Genomic DNA, 24,516 nt, shown 5'->3' on the forward strand with positions numbered 1-24,516 from the left:
ATAATAACATACTTTAATAAAATTACCTTTTGATGTTAATTTTCCTTTATAAGTAACTAGCGGCCCGCTCCGGCTCCGCTCGGATCTTTAACAAAATTTTCAACGATATTTGATGTTGTTTTATTTTTTCAAATAAAATAACACTTATTGCGGCATAACTATAATAGTTAGAGATATGCTGTCGCGACACTTTTTGTAAATAATAATGTGTTCTACAAAGTCGTAGTACATTATTTTATTCTATCATCGATAGTTTTTGCAGGGCACGCGATGTACAGAATATTTTAGGTAATTTTTTTACACCTTGGGTTACATTATTGCAGTTTTTAGTAAGGATCCCTAATTTTTTCAAAAAATATTATAGCTTATGTCACTCGGGAATAGAGTAGCTTCCAAACAGTGAAAGAATTTTTCAAATCTTTCCTCTTTATGATATTAGTACAGATATGTAACAATAATAAAATCATTTATTTCCTTTCACACATATTAAGAGTATTAGTACAAGTAGATAAATAAAAGATAAAAAGGCAAAATAATAATATAATTTAATGATACATTTAATTTCGATAATGCTCACACATTGGTGTTACATCACAATCACATCACATCACACCATGCTGGTGGTGGTATGCTGACCACAGTCGCGTGATGGCTTAACTTCACCAGCAGATTCCTGTTGGACGAATGACGATGGTGATAAGCCGAAGGTGACTCGGTTCGTTGGTAGACGCCAATCAGAAGTGGATGAAGACTGTGATGATTATGATTATGATGATGTCGTAATGCCGGATGTTTTAGAGGAATACCAGGATTCAGGTGGGCTTTTTCTTGTGATATTGTGTATAGTAATGTTTGTTATGTATATATAATTAATATTGGTTAGTCATTTCTTGTTGCAGACCCGCGAGATTGCGATGAAAACATACAAATAGAAACGGTATATTGTTATGAAGACGATTCCACTTGTTATGTTGATAATAATAATGATGATGATGATTGAGATATTATATTTTTGACAAAAAAAAATACTTTTTTTTTCTACCTAAGCTGATGGTCTAGAGAGATCATGTCAGTGTCGCCGGGCTAGTAGGTGAGCTCACGGGGCTCAAACCTGTAGTTTGGACAGCCCTGACCTAGTTAATTGAGTATCAATGGTAGCCCCATTACACTAACCAAAACGCGTGATCGCTTCGTAGCAGAAGTAAACAGAGTGGTGGTACCTACTCGTGCGGGCTCACAGGCCGCCCCACACACACCTTTTTTTCTACCTAAGCTGATGGTCTTGAGAGATCATTTCAGCCTTAGCTAGTAGGTGAGTTTACGGGGCTCAAACCTGACGACGTTGCTAACACGAACCCTAGCAAGAGCAGTGCTTCGTAGAATCTACCACCGGATCGGAAACGCGACCCACTGAGAAGATCCGGCGAGAAACTCAGTGGGCTGTGTCTACGAATAAATAATGGCTGTTTATAGATTAGTTTACTTGCCAAACCCTTCGTAGCAAGCGACGGGTTCGACGAGAACGATGACCTGTGCTTGCTTGCTGGTACCTAAAAGCACCGTCAGTGGATCGGGAAGATCCGTAATGACGTGTTTAGGGCGATGTCGACTGTTTACCATTCGGTCCGCAGGATCGGGTATGTAATTTCCGGCGGCCACGACAAAAGGGTTCTCGTGTCGTGCCGCCTTCTCAAAGTGGCGCACTGATGCCGACTGTAAATACTTACTGAATCGAGCTCCAGGTCATCATGGATCATTATCTGGAGTATTTAATATCATTAGTCAGTTATCAGTTATAGGTCCATCGCCCACTTCAGGGTATACTTAACATACGTTCTGAATAACTGAACTTTTTACTGGTGGTAGAACCTCTTGTGAGTCCGCACGGGTAGGTACCACCACCCCGCCTATTTCTGCCGTGAAGCAGTAATGCGATTCGGTTTGAAGGGTGGGGCAGCCGTTGTAACTATACTGAGACCTTGGAACTTATATGTCAAGGTGGGTGGCGCATTTACATTGCAGATGTCTATGGGCTCCAGTAACCACTTAACACCAGGTGGGCCGTGAGCTCGTCCACCCATCTAAGCAATATAAAAAAAACTGAAGTGCTGGAATGAAATGTTTTTTTTCCATTTCCCCTCGGTATGGCCACTGCCGCCATGCAAAACCGACTGATTTATATTTATCGGTCATCAAAAACAAATGTGGCGCTTACGCTATTAACATCTGAAGCGCTCGAGTATTTCTGTGTTGGATTTTTTGACGTGATAACGTCTTGTTTTTTTTAAGGGATTTTATGACCTGGTAGCTAAGACCTTTAAGTCATGTCTCATTTTAATTTATATTCATATTTATATGAAAATTGATATTATGATTAATTTGAGACATTAATCGGCTGGGATGAAATTAAATGAAATGAGATGAATGGGATGAAATATAATCTCAGTAAAATGGTGGTCATATACTAAGATTTTTTCAGTGGACTTTTTGGAGGATCCCGAAAAGTTACGTCCAGCGGCTTTGTTTCATTTTCCTACATTTGTGCACTTTCACAGATATTGAACAGTTAATAAACCACCATTATTACACATTTAAACCTGAAGAAACACTAAATAGACAAAATAAAACAAATCACACAACTTCACTCCTCGCGTTCCCGCCAAAAAGTCTGATAACGTCTTGTAAATCGGGGAATACCGGCTGCACGCTCGAAAAAGTGTCACGTTCCGCCCCAGTCTGAGCGTGCAAGTGAGAGCGTGGAACAAGCGATAGAGAGGCACGATCGGCCCAAGCGTTGGCTTGTGACACATTCATCTCTCTTCTCGCGTGACGTCATAACTAGCAGTTCGAATATTTCCGCTACTGGCGTTATCACGTAAAACTATCGTCCGTAAATCAACCTAACAGACAACCAATATTATTTTTAAGCTATTGCATAGATTTTATCGCGGGCCTTGATCGCGGCGACCGAATCATGAAATTCCGCAACGAAAAAAACCTTACACCCCCCACTCCGCCTACCATGCAGCTCGCGTTCAACACATGCACACGTTGCGCTTGTGTAGTGTTTGTGAATAAGCGCGCGGCGTGACGTCACACTGCATGCGCATCATGAAAAGTCTGCCTATCTCTCTCGCGCGGTCTAGCTAATGAGTGTGAAGGGGACAGTTAAGGTTTTGCTTTTATTAATGTTTAATATAGCGTGGTCTTGTTTTATTATTGTTTTAATATTAAATTATCATTGTCTAATTATAATTGTATAAGTTGATAAAAAATGCTATGCAATAGCTTTACCGCGGCAGTTCCCGAGTGCCACACGTTTATTTGTACATTTTTGAAAAATTAGCATCTAATCTTCACAATCCAAAACGTTCCCGCGAAGTTCGGATAAGTCAATACCTATTTAGCTTCTTGGGCTCCCCAACTGTCGTGTGTCATATTTTATATTAAATGTTAATCTTTGTTGTTGCTGATTAAAATATTTTTTATTTACAATTTTTATTTTTTATTTAGTAGCATAGGCATCACTGATAACATTGGCTTGTTATGACTGAAGGAGAGTTCGCATATACGCAGTGCTCACAAGCGCTGACATATTGGCGATCAGGCGTTGTTAACACTGTCTATATTGAATTGATATTTGACGATATAGCGAAAGTGAAGTCGTCGCGGCCTAAAGGATAAGACGTCCGGTGCATTCGTATGTAGCGATGCACCGGTGTTCGAATCCCGCAGGCGGGTACCAATTTTTCTAATGAAATACGTAGGTACTCAACAAATGTTCACGATTGACTTCCACGGTGAAGGAATAACATCGTGTAATAAAAATCATCACATGTAATAAAAATCAAACCCGCAAAATTATAATTTGCGTAATTACTAGCGGTAGGACCTATTGTGAGTCCGCGCGGGTAGGTGCAAGTAAGTATAAACTGACTTGTAATATAATTTTTTATATTGTAGCTTGTTTGTTTTTTTATTGAAATCTGGAACTGAAGTGCAATTGCGCACTCACGGAATATTATTGTGTTCATTCTTAGACATGAGTCGTCTATTATCAAAGGTGACAATCTGTGCATTTGGACAAAAAAATGTTATTGATATGTCAATACAGATTGAATTGAATATAATCGTCTCCTTCAAAGAATACGGTTCAAAACCTGCATTAAATAAAGGTTAATACTTAACCTGTTATTTATCTAAGATGTCGATCAGAAGAGTTTAGTGACTGCCAATGGAATACAAAGTCAATAATTCGTTTTTCTGATTTACCAATAATTGTCCAAAAGTCACATTGCCGGCTTTGATAATAGTCGACTCACATATCGACGCTTGAAAGGAAAACGTGACTAAGCGGCGATAATTGCTTCGTACATAAGTGATAGCCAATAACCATATTCGATGCGCAAAAAAAATATATTTCTAGGTCTATTAAAATAATTTCAATCCTACAGCTAGATTCGTTAAAATATATATTTTTTTCAGGTATTTCAACTTAAATAATTTAATTTATTAAAAATAAATTAGTCTACTGTAAAGTTCACGCATTGTCGCTTAGTCATGTTTGCCTTTCAAGCGTCGATGTGTATATAACTATAGTTGGATTTTTTCTTTATTACAATGAATTCAAATTCAAATTCAAAATCATTTATTTCAACTTAGATGTCAGTATGACACACTTGTTGAATGTCAAAATATAAATAACAATGTTAACTCTACCACCGGTTGCAAAAAAAAGCCACAGTCCTGAGAAGAACCGGCGAAACAAACTCAGCGGGCTTTTTTTTGTTGTTTCTCAATAGGTATTTTTTTTTATTTTAAATTTTTAAATAAGTAACAATATTTGCAATAAACGAAAAAACAAGTCACAAAATACAATTACAAAATAATAATAATAATGAAAAATGAAAAGGCCAGGAGCGAACGCCTCATTCCCACGTAGTGCCATCTAATAGATAATCCTTAACTTTATAATATGCCTTGTTGCACAAACATTCCTTGACAGTTTTCTTAAATCTATGAACAGGTAGTAATTGAATTATTTTAAAGCACAAATATGAGGGTAGTTATGTTTAAGTTTTCGAGGGTACATATCGAAGGGTGAAAGGGTATTCGGATTAAGCGACATACATTTATCTTTGTAATGAAAGGTGCGGTTTATTTAGTATTAGCATCAACAATTCGATTTTTTTAATTGAACTTCAATTAAGTTTACCCCATTCTAACAGCTGGAGAAGTTTTCTCGCTCTGGCCGTCATACATTTACATTAATCCAGCGAGGGCACATTAAAAATCGACCTGGGGCGCCGCGTTGCCGACCTCAGTGTGCTTAGTGCGAGTTTTTTAACGTTTTCGATAGCGTAAAAGTTAGCTCATATTTGTATGGAATGGGACGTTTGCCTACGTTTGCCGCTAGGGGCGCTGTTCCAACTACATAGCACTAAGCACACTGGTGGTAATCATGTTAGCGTCGCCGGGCTAGTAGGTGAGCTCACGGGGCTCAAACCTGATGTTGTTGCTAACACTGCTAACCTAGCAAGAGCAGTGCTTCGCAGAATCTACCACCGGATCGGTACCTATAGAATTGAGACGTAAGAACTCATTTCTAAGGGTGGGTAGGTTTAAAGCTGTTGATGTCTATAGGCTCTAGTGACCACTGAACATGAAGTAGGTGGCGAAATCTTTCGTTTATTTAGTTAAATAATAAATTCATTGAAATTATGTTGATTTTGTCATCACAATTCTAGTTATAAGTACATTTTATGTATGGTTAATGTTGAACAAAAAAAATAAACAGTTTTGATACTTATCGTTGTGTTTTATTAATTATGTTTAGATGTGGATTGATCTTTGATTAAAAAGCTCTACATTTAATTTAATTCTCGCAATATAATTGAACTTCGATCTTCGAGACGGCCAAAGATACATTGGGCAACGGTATGCTCTTTTTCGTCGCGATCAGAATTATTTTTGCGGATATAATATTAAAAGTAAGAATAAAAAGACAATTAATTGCCTTTCACGTAAATTTAGATTATTACAGATAAATAAATGAGAGAGAGAGAAAGAGAAAGAGAAAGAGAGTAAAGGCTTTGAAAGAAGTTGTTGGCTCAGCTGACGCCATTCAAAGGACGCATCGTATAACGCTGATTTTAACTCAACCCTTTGATTTATTGTAAGGTTTGAGGCTGGGTACGTGGGTTTTTTTTATTGCCCTTGTAGGCAGACGAGCATACGGCCCACCTGATGGTGAGTGGTTACCGTCGCCCATGGACTTCAGCAATGCCAGCGGCATAGCCAAGCCGCAGCCAACCGTTAATGTAAAACTATAATAAAAATAAGAAGAAAAGACAAAATATATACCTACAGGCTCACGTAAGGAAACCATGGGAAAACTAATATTTGGATACAGAACAAAATGAATGTGTCCAGTTTGCTATGACGTAGAACACTAGATTTTTTAGTGACAATAGCGTTTAGTGACAGGGTAGGAGGAAGCTAATCGCAGTTGACGTTTCAGATTAGGGCTGTCTAGACAATGGCCCGCGGGCCGCATGCTGATGTTCACGCGGCCGGCCACGAATGTTTTAATCAGAAAATAGTTTTAGAAATACACACTATACAAAGGATAAGACGTCCGGTGCATTCGTATGTAGCGATGCACCGATGATCAAATCCCGCAGGCGGATACCAATTTTTCTAATGAAATACGTACTTAACAAATGTTCACGATCGACTTCCACGGTGAAGGAATAACATCGTGTAATAAAAATCAAAACCCGCAAAATTATAATTTGCGCAATTACTGGTGGTAGGACCTCTTGTGAGTCCGAGCGGGTAGGTACCACCACCCCGCCTATTTCTGCCGTGAAGCAGTAAAACGTTTCGGTTTGAAGGGCGGGGCAGCCGTTGTAACTATAATGAGATCTTAGAACTTATATCTCAAGATGGGTGGCGCATTTAGGTTGTAGATGTCTATGGGTTCCGGTAACCACTTAACACCGCAGGTGGGCTGTGAGCTCGTTCACCCATCTATGCAATAAAAAAAAGTCATAACAAAAAAACTTCAACCTTTCGAATGTAGTAAACTTAATTGAAGTTCAATTAAATAATATGCAATTTCCAAAAGGGCACATGTCGCATATTTTGTCAAATACGTTTTTTTCATATACATGTAGTTTTGAGGCTTACCTACTACACCCGTTTTATAATAATTCCAGTAATTTTCAATTGATAATTAACACTAAAATATATATCGAAAGTTAATATTTTAAATTCTACACTTTGCTTTAGAAAACAATCAGTTTTTTTCATTTCCTGAACATTTTACAGTTTTCAGAGATGTGCCCTTTTCGAAATTGCATATTCAACTAAAAACATCGAACTGTCGATATATTGGGAAAGTAAGTATTGCTACCTTGAATTTTCTTTTACTTGAAAACTGATATTTTTTCTGCGATTCCAGCTTTTGTAGTAAATTTAATTACATAGTTCGTAAAGGTATGTAGTTTGGACAGCCCTGACCTAGTTAATTGAGTATCAATGGTAGCCCCACTACACAAACCACAACGCGCGATCGCTTTTGTAGCAGAAGTAAGCAGAGTGGTGGTACTTACCCGCGCGGGCTCAGGACGCCCCAAAAACACCTTTTTTTTTCTACCTAAGCTGATGGTCTTGAGAGACCATTTCAGCGTAACCTTAAGTAGTAGGTGAGCTCACGGGGCTCAAACCTGACGACGTTGCTAACAGTGACCCTAGCAGGAGCAGTGCTTGGCAGAATCTACCACCGGATCGGAAACGCGACCCACTGAGAAGATCCGGCGAGAAACTCAGTGGGCTGTGTCTGTGGGTTGATTTACTCGTCGAGCCCTTCGTCGCAAGCGACGGATTCGACGATGACCGGTGCTTGAGGTACCTTAAAGCACCGTTAGTGGATCGGGAGTATCCGTAATGACGTGTCCACAAACACCAAAAGTTTACCCTCTGCCGTGAAGCAGTAATGCGTTTCGGTTTGAAGGGTGGGGCAGCCGTTAACTATACTGAGATCTTAGAACTTATATCTCAAGGTGGGTGGCGCATTTACGTTGTAGATATTATTATATATGGGCTCCGGTAACCCCTTAACACCAAGTGGGCTGTGAGCTCGTCCACCCATCGAAGAAATAAAAAAACTTTGACTTAATACACCAACTTCTCGAGCACATTTAAAAGATTCATCCCAAAAAGATCCATTGTTATTTATCAACCTAAATTCACACTATCAAACTTTCACCATATAAATAAAACAAAAGGCATATTTTTATTATTTATATAATTTTTTTGTTTTGTTTACAATACTTTTATATAAGGAAAGAAATTAACACACAGACACCACAACGTAAGCGGAAAAATATAAAAAAAAGTTAAAGATTGAAAAAAAAAAACCTCATTATTATCGCATATATTATGATCCCGCGGGATTACGGGATCGTCCCATCCCGGTGGGTAAAACGACATAACATTCATCAGACACACCGAGTCGCAACATTCATTCGCAAGCATTCTCGAAGCGTCTTAAACAATGATAATGATATTTAAAAAAAAAACGCGATATTAAATCCGTAAAAGTACTGGTGGTAGGACGTCTTGTGAGTCCGCACGGGTAGGTACCACCGCCCTGCCTATTTCTGCCGTGAAGCAGTAATGCGTTTCGGTTTGAAGGGTGAGGCAGCCGTTGTAACTATACTTGAGACCTTAGAACTTATTCAAGATGGGTGGCGCATTTAGGTTGTAAATGTCTATGGGTTCCGGTAACCACTTAACACCCAAGGTAGGCTGTGAGCTCGTTCACCCATCTATGCAATTAAAAAAAGTCATAACAAAAAAACTTCAACCTTTCGAATGTAGTAAACTTAATTGAAGTTCAATTGAATAATATGCAATTTCCAAAAGGGCACATGTCGCATATTTTGTCAAATACGTATTTTCATATGCATGTAGTTTTGAGGCTTACCTACTGCACCCGTTTTATAATAATTCCAGTAATTTTCAATTGCTAATTAACACTAAAATATATCTCAAAAGTTTACATTTTAAATTTTACACTGCTTTAGAAAATAATCATGCTTTTTTTCATTTCCTGAACATTTCACATTTTCAGAGATGTGCCTTTTTGGAAATTGCATATTCAACTATACTGAGACCTTAGAACTGATATCTCAAGGTGGGTGGCGCATTTACGTCGTAGATGTCTATGGGCTTCAGTAACCACTTAACACCGGGTGGGCTGTGAGCTCGTCCACCCAGCTAAGCAACAATTTTTTTTTAAGTCTATCACATATTTTAATATAATACAATTCAACAAATCTCGAATTTGTTTGATTGATATCAAAACAAAAACAAAACTAATTATCATCACTTCGTCGGGCATACGCGACGTGGGCGTTTTATTTATTGCTTAGATGGGTGGACGAGCTCACAGCCCACCTGGTGTTAAGCGGTTACTGGAGCCCATAGACATCTACAACGTAAATGCGCCACCCACCTTGAGATACAAGTTCTAAGGTCTCAAGTACGTCAAGGCGTTTACGTATAGGCGCCTTAGTGACAGAAATCGACGTAATTACTTCAGTGCGACGCGTAGGGCACCAGTGACCTACACGGCAGTCGAAGGGTTAACAACATTGTGCTTAGTGCGAGTTTTTTAACGTTATCGATAGCGTAAAAGTTAACTCATATTTGTATGGAGCTGGAACAGCGCCCCTAGCGGCAAACGTAGGGAATGTACCGAATTAGTGGGGCATACATACATATTACAAGTACAAAATCGCTAATCCTCATTATCCTAGTAAAGATAACACATCAAACTGTTTAAAATATTGAATTGTCATCGGTCCTCAATAAGTCTGCCAAATTTCGAGTTAATCCGACGTTCTGAAGGGGGTCAAAATCATGTTCAAAGATTCCGTTACAAACATACATACGTCTGAAGCCAATAAAAGCGTATTAAAAATTATTCAAATTCAATGAACATCGTTTTTGGCTATGACGTAATTACTACACTTTTATTATGTACGTACGTCCCACTAATTCGGTTCAGTTTCCCTACGTTTTCCGCTAGGGGGCGCTGTTCCAACTCCATACAAATAAGAGTTAACTTTTACGCTATCGATAACGTTAAAAAACTCGCACATTTGTCGCCTTAGCGGGTCTCCGTCTTAAAGGGGGCCGTATTCATTTCGCTTCGAGACCCCTATCTTCGCATTACCGGGATTATCGTTGGACACTCAAGCTCGCAGTTCACCCGACGTTAAGCCGACATTACAGTCTTTGGAAGCCGCACGAGTGGGGACTCAACACGTAGCGTATAAGGTCGCGACCCGAACGTAGCGTGAGCGGTTTGAGACGACAATCGCTGCCAGTGTGACCCGACCCTTACTTACTCTCCTACCCTTAAACTCTCAACTGTCAACATTTAATATAAACATTCACACATTCGTATCCAAACAAAACACGCGCATCACTTATACATATACATATATATATATATTTTTAAATAACACATTTTATATATCAAATGACGAAAAGGCTATTGGTTTTAAGCGAAATTTAATGTTTGTAATTAAATGTCCGCTTTATTTGGTACTAGCGACCCGCCCTCGCTTCGCTTCGGAAACATTAAATTTTATTATTGACAGTTGAATCCCGCGAAGCTACCCGCGTTATTGTCGTACCGCGAGTGACGCCGCGGTGCGAAGCTAGTCTAAAGAAAAGAAGCCTAAGTTACTCCTTATATCATCAGCTACTTATCAGTGAAAGTCCCGTCAAAATCGGTCCAGCCGTTCCAGAGATTAGCCGGAACAAACAGACAGACAGACAGACAAAAATTGTAAAAAATGTTATTTTGGTGTATGTACCGTATATGCATTTAGTAAAAAGCGGTTATTTCAATATTACAAATAGACACTCCAATTTTATTTATATGTATAGATTTTATCATCAACAGTTCGATGTTTTTAATTGAACTTCAATTAAGTTTACTCTATTAAAATAAACAAAAAATATTTTTTCTTTTTTTTTTCCCAAAATTTTAAACTTTAAATGGCTCTTCTGTAATGTTACAAAAATTTCGCTTAAAACAAATAGCTTTTCAGCCCTTGATATATATATATATACATATCGACGCTTGAAAGGCAAACGTGACTAAGCGACAATAACTGCTTTGTACATAAATGATAGGCAATAACCATATTCGATGCGCAAAAAATATATATTTCTAGGTCTATTAAAATAATTTCAATCCTACAGCAACATTCGTTAAAATAGATTTTTTTTCAGGTATTTCTCAGGTATATTTTATATTAATTTCAATGTTAAATTTTATTAATTAAATTAATTAATTAAATTAGGCTACTGTAAAGTTAACGCATTGTCGCTTAGTCACGTTTGCCTTTCAAGCGTCGATATTATTATATACTCAAATGCCATTACAAGACTAATACGGACAGAAGATCGGATCTAGTTTTGATTAATTAACAAATTATTGCTCAATGGTTATCATTTTTTTCTTTTTGTCTTTTATCGATACGCAGTTCGGACGAGCGAGCCCGGCGCGCCATCACTACAGCGGCCCGTGGACATCAGACTGACGCGACCTCTGTTAAATTCCAACCGAATCCACTTGTGAAGTTCAGGCGTCTACCTTCAGACCAAAATTCCCTGCGCATCTTGTATAATATAACCTGCTTCAACTTTACAACGCGATTCTTACACAGATAGTAGATTCAGATGAAACATTGTCTCACAAACAAAGTCAGTGATAATTAATTTTATTGTCAATTAGAAAGAAGTAAAAAAAAAAACACGCTGTATGTAGCCGCTGTGACGTCACCGCGCTCGCGCGTCGTAAGGCACTCTCGCAACCGTGCGGTCCCGGGGGGCGGCGGCGGGGGCAGGGGGGCGCCTCCAGGGGTGTCCGGTGTCTGTGTGTCGGCAGGCGTCCTCGCATTCACTCGCGCAGCTTCAGCGCGTGATCCTTGATGGCGCCCCCGTCTCCTTCGGACACGAAGCGCTTGCGACCTCTGCCGGTAGGAGACGACCAGTATTAATTAGTAAAAAGCGATAGAAAAGAAAGAGACAAAACATATGTCTACAGGATATCGGTAACGAGAGAACGAGATAGATATACTTTTGAAGTAAGCAATACAACAATAATCGTGAACATTTGTTAAGTACGTATTTCATTAGAAAAATTGGTACACAACCAAAATACTAAATTTAGCTTAATCAATTTTAGTCTTTAACGGCTATTAATTAACGTTCCTAATTGCGTGTAATTCCGTGACCTAAATAAAGGTCTTAGTTACCAGGTCATAAAACCCCATAAAAAAAATGACTTGAGAGCTATTATAATTCATTGTGTGATTTTAAAAGAGAAATCTGATTCGTTTTATTGAAATACTGCCAAATTCCAATCAATACTCAATTTTAGTCCTTAACGGCTACTGATTAACGTTGCTAATTGCATGTCCATCCGTGACCTAAAGGTCTTAGTTAACAGATCATAAAACCCCATAAAAAAGTGACTTGAGAGCTAATATAATTCATTGTGTCCTTTAAAAGAATTCTGATTAGTGAATTATTGAAATATTGCAAAATTCCAATAAATACTCAATTTTGGTTAATAAATTTTAGTCCTTAACGACTTCTAATTAAGGTCGGTAATTGCGTGTACATCCGGCTGACCTCGTCCACCAGACATCTATTATTAGGCCACGACGACTAACACAACCAAAATACTAAATTTTGCTTAATCAATTTTAGTCCTTAACACCTATAGATTAAGGTCGCTAATTGCGTGCACATTCGGCTCACCTCGTCGGCACACGCTTCAGCACGTTGTCCCCGAGCCTGAACCTCGTCTGGCACCGCTCCAAGAACCTGTCCAGCATGATGTAAGCGAGAGGCACGTCCAGGACGATATCATTCATATCCTCGAGCACGCGAATGAAGCCCTGAGACAAAACCGATACGAGGACGTTAGTCACACACCTGGTGTTAATAACCATAGCAGACCATAGACATTTTATTTTTGAAATTATACTTCTTTAGGCGCGTTATGAAACATTGATGAGAGTGAAATTTTACGATGCGCGCGCACCGTGACACAAAATTAACAGAATGAAGTTGCCCACTAAATCGCTCATTACAATACGACCGACGTAACTTGGCGAGTCTGAATATAGCCGCAGGTGAACTTTCCGAACCGTACCGAGAATTACCGAATTTATACAATGTCAAGAAAAGGGATGTCCAAATTAATCGATTTTTTTTCAATTTGATTAAAATTTAAATAAAAAAAAAAAAATCAATTTAATAAAAATAAAGTATAACTTCTTACGCGAGTACATAAGTACACGCACCCTTTTTTGGTAAAATTTTTCCTTATTAGGAAAGGCAAGGGGATCTAAGCCCATACAGCCTTGTCTGTTCTATATAATTTCTGAAATAAAAATTTCATTAAGGCTGAAGCCATGTCTTATATAATTTCCAATCCTTGTAAAATCAGCCCATAGACATCTACAACGTAAATGCCGCCATCCACCTTGAGATATGAGTTCTAATTCCATGAAACTGGTGGTCTCCCGATAGTCGAAATACGACTATAATTAATTGAAATTATAAGTTTATACATAATTATGGTTCTATTGTCAAAGTTGTTACTGGTGGTAGGACCTCTTGTGAGTGACCACCACCCTGCCTATTTATGCCGTGAAACAGTAATGCGTTTCGGTTTGAAACTATACCGAGACCTTAGAACTCATATCTCAAGGTGAGTGGCGGCATTTCGTTGTTCATGTCTATGGGCTCCGGTAACCACTCAACACCAGGTGGGCCGTGAGCTCGTCCACCCATCTAAGCAATAAAAAACTGGGACCGGCCACTCACCCTGTCCATTTGGTCGGGCGTGACTATACAGCACCTCCGCAACTCAGCCAGGAAAGTACAAAGCTGTTCTTCAACACCAGAATTTATGGTCTCCAAAGCCAGGAGTATTGTCTGAAAGCAAAAATAAAAAAATGTTATCTATAAATATTAATACATGAAGCAAAAACTTTGTATCCCTTTTTACGAAAATTGCGCGGACGGAGGAGTATGAAATTTCCCACACTTATAGATAATGTAGAGAAGGAGTGCAGAATGTTATTATTTTAATTATGCATTAATAATACATTAAATCAATAAGAAAAATATTACACACACTACCATGTATTTGACAGACACCTCTTTATTTGTTGTCAAACTTTTGTTATTACTTAAAGTCTTTGGTCAAATTGAGAATAGATTAATATTGTTTATCTTTAATATTATCTGTCTATAGTGTAGTCTTTACGAAATCTAGGATTATAGAATTAGTATAATAATATTTGACCATAGAATCATAACAGTGTACAAACTTATGATTTCAATTAAATATAGTCGAAATTCGACTACCGAAGGGATCACTAGTTAATAAAAAAATCAATAATATTATTGATTTTTTTATTGCCCTTGTAGATAGACGGCCTGTCTGATGGTGAGTGGTTATCGTCGCCCGTAGACATCAGCAATGCCAGGGGCAAAGTGGCTGCCTACTGTTAACATTGTTCTAAGCACTGCTTTTATTTATTTACTAGACGTACTCGCCCGCTTCGCTGGGCATTTAAAATTAACATTATTATTTATTGTCATTATTATTAGGGGTCAAACGCTCATATAAATATTAGCCTATCCATTAAGTACATGTATTTTCTACATGGATACCAAGTTTCAAGTCGATCGGATGCACGGTTCAGTAGTTATACCGGGACATCCGTAAAAACCACTGTAGATTTATATCTCATATATAAAGTTCTCGTATAAGTATAGATTTATCCGTATTTTTTTTAATTTAACAATATATTGCTTCAATTGGTGATTGATTGGTAATATAAATTGTATAAAACATAATATTTTGTTTAAAAATTTATAATTAAAAAAAAAAACGCTTTAGTACTAAATAGGAACTAAAAATGAATTTCATCAGTTTTTTTACCTTATCAATACCGGTCATGATTATTAGAGCGAAGTTAAAGGATTATTGTATCGTCCGCGATCCTTGACGCTTGTGCGAATTGTCAAGTTGATCAGATGTCTCAAAGTCTATTTAAGGGATTTTGTGACCTGGTAACTAAGAGTTTTACGTCAATTCTTATTTTAATTTATATTCTGATTTATATGAAAAATGATAATAAATGGAATGAAATGAAATTAGGTGAAATGATATGGTATGAAATATAATCTCAGTAAAATGGTGGTCATTTATTGAGACTTTTCCAGTGGACTTTTTCGAGGATCCCCAGAAGCTAAGTTCAGCGGGCTTTGTTTGATTTTCCCACATTTGTGCACTTTCACAGATACTAAACTAGTTAATAAACCACTGTTATTACACAATTAAAACTTGAAGAAACACCAAATAGACAAAATAAAACAAATCACACAACTTCACTCCTCGCGTTCCCGCCAAATATTCCTCTCAAAGTCTAAGAAAATTACTTTCAAAGATTCCGTTAGATACAAACTTACATACCAAGCTAAAACGAGTATGTGATGGTATTTTAAAAGTTTTAAATTACTATAGTTTGTTTCTTTTATCTATTTATTTATTTGAGACATCGAATGGAATATTTGAAATGTATTCAACTGATAATTATTTTTAATAAATGTATCTTTTTTATTTGATTGGTTTTGTTAATTTTAAGTACATATTTTTCAATGATACTATGTACACATATGGACTTGTTGTTGTCTGAAATAAAACAAACCATTCATCATTCCTTCATTCATTCATTGATAAGAGTGAGACACACGGATCAGCCTCCTTCTCCCCACCCCCCCCCAAGCTCTGAGACGTGAATTGCTTCATCTGGGTTTCAACAACAAGTCTTAACAGTCCATCGAACGGAATGTAGTTCGCGCTGGAGGTGGAGGATCATTATTTCCACCACCCATATTTAAGAAAGGGTCTGCTTGAGGACATAGAACACTACCACAATTACTGGGAGCATAGATAATCTAATCTCTCAAGTCGAGTGGCGGCATTTAAATGATGTCCATGGGCAATTTTTTTTTCCTACCTAATCTGAGAGATAGACTATTTCAGCGTAACCTTTACTAGTAAGTGAGCTCACGGGGCTCAAACCTGACGACGTTGCTAACACTGACCCTAGCAAGAGCAGTGCTTCGCAGAATCTACCACCGGATCGGAAACGCGACCCACTGAGAAGATCCGGCGAGAAACTTAGTGGGCTGTGTGTGTGGGTTCATGGGCTACGCTGACCGCGTGACGGCAGACACAGCGCACAATCAGTAGACAGTCGGCAGCTTTTTTACTGGTGGTAGGACCTCTTGAGAGTCCGTGCGGTTTCACCGCCCTACCTATTTCTGCCCTAAAGCAGTAATGCGCTTTGAAGGTCAGGGCAGCCGTTGTAACTATACTGAGAACTTAGACCTTATTATATCTCAAGGTGGGTGGCGCATTTATGTCGTAGATGTCTATGGGCTCCAGTAACCATTTAACACCAGGCGGGCTGATAGCACGTCCAACCAACTAAGCAATAAATAAAAATATATATATATATATAGTCAGTCTACGGCTCTCACCTCGTACACCAGCTCGTGGTGGAAGTGAGGAACCTCCAGCTCTCGCACGCAGCGCATCGCCTCCGCGAGCTCGCCTGACGTCAGGTACTCTTTCAGCAGCAACTGGATCTGACGGATGAGAGACTTGACCGGCCTGCGGTAGGGGACCAGATATTAGTGATCGAACACGTAAATTTTTTAAGGTGAAACTTCTTTTGAATCGTTGTGATTTCAAACTCGATGAAACGAAAAAATAAGTCCATAGAGACGCAAACACATAAATGTATAGGATTCAGCCGCTGAGAGAATGAGATAGAACACATTATTCGTGAATTTAAAATATCGATTCACAGAGGGCGCTACCTCATACTATAAAAGATGATTTACAATTATTTACTAATGACAAAATTTTACATATTATTATTATACTTATGACAGTATTTTAATTTTGGAAGGTTTCACTTCTACAACGTGAGAATTGCACACATGTTTTTTTTTTTAATTTTTTATTGCATGGATGAGTGGACGATCTCACAGCCCACCTGGTGTTAAATGGTTACCGGAGACCATAGACATCTACAATGTAAATGCGCCACCCACCTTGAGATTCTAAGTAAAATCGTAAAAAAATTGGAAAATTCTGAAACCTATTTTATTTATTTTTACTGGTGGTGGTAGGACGTCTCATGAGTCCGTACGGGTAGGCGCCACCACCCTGTCTATTTCTGCCGTGAAGCAGTAATGCGTTTCGGTTTGAAGGGCGGGGCAGCCGTTGTAACTGTACTGAGATCGTCCACCCATATATGAAAAAGGGTGCGTGTACTTATGTACGCGCGTAAGAAGTTATACTTTTTTTTTTTTTTTTTTTTTTTTTAATATTAAATAATTAATAATAAATATTTAACGTTAATAATTTAATAATATTTAGAATGAATTATATTAAATAATAATTTTGTCATTTATATTACTAAAAAATTAATGCTAATAACACTTTATTTTCCGTGTGTACATGCGCGAAAGTTCACCTGCGGCTATATTTAGACTCACCAAGTTACGTCGGTCGTATTGTAATGAGCGATATAGTGGGCGACTTCATTCTATTAATTTTGTGTCACGGTGCGCGCGCATCGTAAAATTTCACTCTCATCAATTTTTCATAACGCGCCTAAAGAAGTATAAATTCAAAAAAAATTAGGCTCCAAAGGACCAGAATCCTAAGCCATTAAAAAAAAATTGTTATTTATTACCTGATACCTCCGCCGACGCCCCATATGTTGTCCAGCCTCACTAGCCCTTGCTTCATAGACAGTAGAGTCTCAGCTCTGTGTATAGCTTGTCTGTGGACGTAAAAAAAAAAGATTTAAATATGGCGGTATTGTCGTAATAATGAAATTTAATTGTGTACATAATTGTTTTTGTGAACATTATTTAATTTTGTGTGTGTTTACAGTTAAGCTCCTTATTCGCAATTTCAAAATAATGCGAACCAACTCCTATATATACAGATTTCTTTATTCGGGGTTGTTTGAGAATTTAAACAAACAAAATGAAATCAACCTTATTATTAAGTACATAAAGTATATTTTGAATGCGGCCACATTTGACGTTCCGTCTTTAGATAAAGAGTCGCTTCGCGTGTTTTATTATTTCATAATTATAATATCGTCTTATCGCATTAAAAGTGAACAATTTCAAAAAATATTCGAAATTGAGTTAATATGCGGAATCATTTGGTATCATCAGTATTTTTCTCATAAATACAAACAAAATTAATACATAATTTTATCTTACTTTAAAAGACAGATAATGTAACTGGTAAAAACTAAAAAATAAATGTTGCAAAAATGATTAATATTAAAAATATTACATGTTAAACATTTAAAACACTCTCCTGTAAAATTAGTAAGTTTGGAGATTATACAGTTTTAATGCGAGAAGAGGAGATGTAAATCACTATTCTACATTCACGTGTTCCTGTATTAGCAGCATATTTACAGGACACATATCCCGCAGTATTTTTTATTATCCTTGAAGACGGACGAGCATACGGTCCATCTGATGGTGAGTGGTTACCGTCGCCGACTCGCCAGGTTAGTGCCAAAGGGTGGCCGACCGGAGGTGGATGAGGAGAGCCGAAGACCGGGCTCACTTGTAGATTGGGAGAGGCCTTTGTTCAGCAATGCAGAACTGACCTGATGATGATGACGATAACGACGACGACGATAATAATGATGACAATGCTGATGATGACGATGATGACGTCGTAGATGATGATTATGATGACGATGCTGATGATAACGACGACAATAATGACGATGACGACGATGATGATGATGACGACGACGATAATAATGACCATGATGACGACGACGATGATGATGATTATGATGACGATGATGATGATGACGACGACGATAATAATGATGAAGATGATGATGACTATGATGATGGTGATGATGGCGACGATAATAATGACCATGATGACGACGATGATGATGATGACGCCGATGATGATTATGATGACGATAACGACAACAATAATAATGACCACGATGACGTCGATGATGATGATTATGGTGAATATGATGATAATGACTACACCGATAATAATGATGATGACTATGGCAATAATGATGACAGTGTTGATGATGATGACGATGATAATAACGACGCTGATTATGATGATGATGATGATGATGATGATGATGATGACGACGATAATAATGACGACGATAACGACGATGATGATTATGATAACGATGCTGATGATGACGACGATGATAATAATGACGACGCGGACGATCGAAGTCACCAATGGCAGGGGCAGTGCCGAGCCGCCGTCCACCGAATACAGAGCTATCACTGTATAGACTATGTATAGAATGCGCGTGTCGTCTCACCTGGCGGGCGCGGAGAGCGCGGCGGCGGCCTGCGCCTGCACGAAGCGCGGCGGCAGGCAGTCGTCGGCCACGCAGCGCGCTATGAAGTTGGACAGCAGCAGCGCCGCGTCCGGCGTGTCCAGCACCAGGTCCGGTAGCTTCTCCAACAGACGCTCGAACGCTGACCGACAGAAACCGGACCGGCGTTATAGGTACGAGCCGCGCCAATGGCGGTAGGACGTGTTGTGAGTCCGCGCGGGTAGGTACCACCGCCCTGCCTATTTCTGCCGTGAAGCAGTAATGCGTTTCGGTTTGAAGGGTGGGGCAGCCGTTGTAACTATACTGAGACCTTGGAACTTATATGTCAAGGTGGGTGGCGCATTTACATTGCAGATGTCTATGGGCTCCAGTAACCACTTAACACCAGGTGGGCCGTGAGCTCGTCCACCCATCTAAGCAATATAAAAAAACTGAAGTGCTGGAATGAAATGTTTTTTTTCCATTTCCCCTCGGTATGGCCACTGCCGCCATGCAAAACCGACTGATTTATATTTATCGGTCATCAAAAACAAATGTGGCGCTTACGCTATTGTAACGGACGTGACGTCAGCTGTCATGCCCTGCCGCCAGCCAAGCCGCCAAGCCATATTAACACGCCCCCTTCCGCCATAGCCACCGCCACCGCCGCCAGCCAAAGCCAACGAAGGGGGGATAGTGTTAATAAAACAAGCCATGCCAGCCATTTCTAACTACTTTTCTGCATTCTTGCACAAATAAAAGAACTTGTCGTTACGCTGCTGGTTTTTATTGTCACATCATTTGCAACAATCAGAAGTGGGATAAAGAAATGAAACAACGTCATATACACGCTCAGATGTCTCGGTCTTCTGACAAGTTTGAAGAAGATGAAGCTCCTATTTCACTGGCGAGGAAAGTGTTGAAAAATTGCTTCAGAAAGAGGTCCACAAGGCGATACTTGAGCTACAGGATGAAGAACCTGGAACAATCAAATCAAAGGGACTTCGACGTCGTCGGACCAAAAGCGCCTGCCGCCCTGTCCTTCCATCATTCTGGTTCACGTAGAGGGAAACTAAAAGAGCAGCAACGTGGTTACTCCACTGCGGCACTACGAGCTTCACGGCGCTTCACGAGATTCACGGCTACGAGCTTCCTTCTCCCTGCCTGCGACGCTGCTGAACGGCGAAAACAGCTACATCAAAGACATCAACATGGGCTCGGAGACCATCCTGTGGCCGCCGGGCGAGGTCCTGCTGAGGGCCAACAGCTGCGAGGAGCCACAGCCAAACAGCCAGGTGTGTTGCATTTCTACTTGCCATAGCCATGCCATTACAAATATTTCGAGATTTGTGGGTAGAAATAAAAAAAATTAAAAGGAGCCATTAAATATTAGGAGTCATTCAGATTAAAAAAAATACAGTATAAGCATTGCTTTGCTACGAATACACATGATTTAGGTATTGCCAATTTAGTTCAAATGCAAATTAAGCTTACTAGTGATCAGCCCGTGTATCGCCACTTTTAGACATCGGCATTATAAAATAATCTGAATCTAGTCATGCTTCACCAGTGGTCTTATTAAGAAAAAGAACGGCGACAGTAGGCTATGCGTTGATTATCGTGCGTTAAACGCTATGGTAAAATATAAAAGTATCCACCGAACAGTACTGCACGAGTTTAGATTTAGCCCAGGGCTACCATCAATTGAGCATTGTGCCAGACACACAACTGCTTTCATTACACCGCAAGGTCATTATTTCTAGTACACTAGAATTCCTTTTGGTTTAGCAAATGCGCCATCTGTATTCATGCGTTTCTTCTTTATCTCCACCTTATTCCACTAGGTGGGGTAGTTAAATGCGTTTAATAAATAAAATAATTGAGTCTGTGGGTAGAAAAGAAATGGGTAAAAATAAATGTAGGTCAAATCGAGATACTAGCAATTTTAAACGATTTACATCTACCCTCAGTTGGTATAAAATCGGGTTCAATAATTATTGAGAAAGTACTTGGGAAATTTTATGGTGGAGACTTAAAATTAAATATGAGTAAATGCTCATTCTTGGAGGAACAAGTCACTTATTAGGTCATGAAATATCTTCAGACGGTATACAGCCGGGTGCAACAAAAATTGACGGCCGTTTCGCAGTGTCCTGTGTCAAATAATGCTTATAGTGTGCGACAGTTTATTGGTTTAAAAAAAAAAAAAGATAAATCATGGGTGTGGGGCCGTGAACAAAACGCGAATTTCGAACAACTGAAAAACAGCTTACGTTTCAAACCTGTGCTAGCTCTGTATAATCCTATGCTTCCTACAGAAATACAAACCGATGCGTGTAACTTAGGAATTTCTGGTATACTATTACAAAAACAAACTGACAACTCACTGCGGCCTGTTATACTATTTTAGCCGGGTTACTAGGAAGGAAGAATGTGTATCATAGTTAAGAGCTCATAACCTGGCGGTCATACAATCGCTACGTAGGTTCCGTGTTTATGAAGTAGGTAAACATGATATAGTAGAAACTGATTGTACTGTGGTTTGTGCTACGCTTACCAAACGCGACATTATACCATGCATTGCGCGATGGTGAGTTTTGAAAGAAGATTATGACATTAGTGTTGAGTATAGACCTGGTGAACGTATGGAAAATTTGTAGACGCGCTTAATAGGCATCCTGTTGACATGATGAACGTGAATCGTCTTAGTTACTGATTGATTCTGTACTGTGCAATGTCAGGACGAAAAGCTTAGTTCGATTATAAAGCAATCTATACTAACATTATAAAGCTGAAGAGTTTGTTTGTTTGAACGCGCTAATCTCAAGAACTGCTGGTCCGATTTGAAAAATTCTTTCAGTGTTAAATAACCCATTTATTGAGAAAGGTTATAGGCTATATAACGCTAGCACCGCTAAGACCATCACTGGGTCAGCTAAGACCAATACAAGCGAAGTACCAGTAAGTAATGTTTCAAAATCGGGTTATTTTCCCTTTTGAGAGCTTCCGGTGCGTGCGCTGCAGAAACTGTTAAAGTTTCGCTAAAATAATGTGACAGAATTGTACCCCTTTAAAAGATCTAAAAAAAAAATGTCCGCGATAGCATATGTTAAGGTTGGCTCACTATAACGTTTTTTTTATGCTAATCAATTTGTACTAAAATAAAGCATTCTTTGTGAACTATATTCCACGCGGACGAAGTCGCGCTGATGTTAAAGATAATTATGAATGAACTAGTTCGAAAATTTTTTAAGGGAAATAGACTCGCAGTCCCTTCGGCTAAATGGAAAATTGTACAAATGCACTATGACGACATTTGTCACGTGGATCTAAATCATCGTTTAGCTCTGATTAAAAGCCAATATTGGTTTCTTAAAATGACACGCTTTATTAGGAAATACGTGGCAGCATGTCTTTATTGTACACGAGAAGGATAACTATGTTAAAAAAAAGAAGACTGTCTATATCCGATCTCTAAACCATCTGATACTATGCGCATGGTACAAATATATAACATGATGCCCTTCTGTAGGACATCTAAAGGGCACCAACCAGTACATGATCGTAATGAAAGATGCGTTGTCTAAATTTGTGATAGCTGAACTAACGCGTACTGTAAATTTAATCGGGACCATTCGTGCATTGAAAAATATATTAATAGGGTTTGTCCAGATACCCGAATCACGTGGTGACAGACTACGGGAAAGCTTTTACGAGTAGGTACTTTAAAAAAAATATATCAGAAGATAAACAGTTTAGGCATACGTTAAACGGTATTGCTTGTCCGCGCGCTAATTGGCCAGGTTGAACAAACTAAACATACAATTTTGTGTTGCGGGCAACTGATCCTAGTGAAGCTTCAAATAATTTAGTGAACTCCGTTAATTGAGGCACAAACAACACAATTAAAAGTAACAGCGGCTACAAGCCTTGTGATTTAATCTTTGCGCGCTCTGGTAGGTCAATATGTGATGTTTCGATTCCTGGTCTCGAACCAGAAACTGTTGACGCACGGCGTAAGATAGCTGCAGCTAGGATAAAACAAGCGAGTACAATAATACACACAACATTAATATAAAAAAAAAGCTCATGTTTATAAGAAAAGGCATTTTGTATCGTAGACAGGCGCCAACTGGTTAGTAGCGCCGCTAGGATTAATACCAAATTAGACGATTTGTACTCAGGTCCGTATGTAGTAACTAAAGTAGTAGGTAACAATTGTTATCGAATTAGAAGTATATCTAAAAGGTTTACGAAGTTATAAAAACTTCACTGGCCTGGTATCAACAGATTCATTAAAGCCCTATAAAAGTATAGCCCATGTGTCCGATAGCGCTAGTAGTTCCGATGAGCAGCTCGAAACTGAAGACCTTATTGATTTATTTGAGAACTAAATGTTTTTGTGTGTTCCCCATTGCGGGAGCAATTGTTGCAGGATGGCCGAATGTAACGGACGTGACGTCAGCTGTCATGCCCTGCCGCCAGCCAAGCCGCCAAGCCATATTAACACGCCCCCTTCCGCCATAGCCACCGCCACCGCCGCCAGCCAAAGCCAACGAAGGGGGGATAGTGTTAATAAAACAAGCCATGCCAGCCATTTCTAACTACTTTTCTGCATTCTTGCACAAATAAAAGAACTTGTCGTTACGCTGCTGGTTTTTATTGTCACATCATTTGCAACACTATTAATATCTGAAGCGCTCGAGTATTTCTGTGTTGGATTTTTTGACGTGATAACGTCTTGTTTTTTTTAAGGGATTTTATGACCTGGTAGCTAAGACCTTTAAGTCATGTCTCATTTTAATTTATATTCATATTTATATGAAAATTGATATTATGATTAATTTGAGACATTAATCGGCTGGGATGAAATTAAATGAAATGAGATGAATGGGATGAAATATAATCTCAGTAAAATGGTGGTCATATACTAAGATTTTTTCAGTGGGCTTTTTGGAGGATCCCGAAAAATTACGTCCAG

At 38.8% G+C, this 24,516-nt stretch overlaps 3 protein-coding genes across 6 annotated transcripts in view; 2 read left to right on the forward strand and 1 right to left on the reverse strand.

Annotated features, from left to right (window-relative positions):
- Positions 1-24,516, forward strand: part of LOC114243506 (major facilitator superfamily domain-containing protein 6) — a 52,136-nt gene that overhangs the window by 24,687 nt on the left and 2,933 nt on the right. Inside the window, exons 10-11 of one of the 4 annotated variants that reach the window (XR_016325295.1) lie at positions 667-816; positions 900-3,370. Coding sequence is in view for 3 of the 4 variants with exons in the window: in XM_028175015.2 (XP_028030816.2) it covers positions 667-816; positions 900-1,000 (251 nt within the window). In the remaining variant the exon portion in view is untranslated. Of the gene's footprint in view, positions 1-666; positions 817-883; positions 5,810-24,516 lie in introns of those variants that run through there. The other 3 variants (XM_028175017.2, XM_028175015.2, XM_028175016.2) reach the window with 3 other exon arrangements.
- LOC149500062 (programmed cell death protein 4-like) lies at positions 8,295-19,720 on the reverse strand (the record flags this gene model as incomplete). Its single annotated transcript, XM_089738284.1, has 6 exons — positions 8,295-12,059; positions 12,853-12,992; positions 13,927-14,037; positions 16,660-16,792; positions 17,886-17,975; positions 19,539-19,720. Coding segments are annotated over 6 exons (729 nt in total), but the record flags the coding sequence as incomplete, so codon positions are not given.
- Positions 18,830-24,182, forward strand: LOC149500063 (uncharacterized; the record flags this gene model as incomplete). Its single annotated transcript, XM_089738256.1, has 1 exon — positions 18,830-24,182. A coding segment is annotated over one exon (690 nt), but the record flags the coding sequence as incomplete, so codon positions are not given.

This window comes from Bombyx mandarina, chromosome 24, assembly GCF_030267445.1.
Source record: "Bombyx mandarina strain Sakado chromosome 24, ASM3026744v2".
Lineage (NCBI taxonomy): Eukaryota > Metazoa > Arthropoda > Insecta > Lepidoptera > Bombycidae > Bombyx > Bombyx mandarina.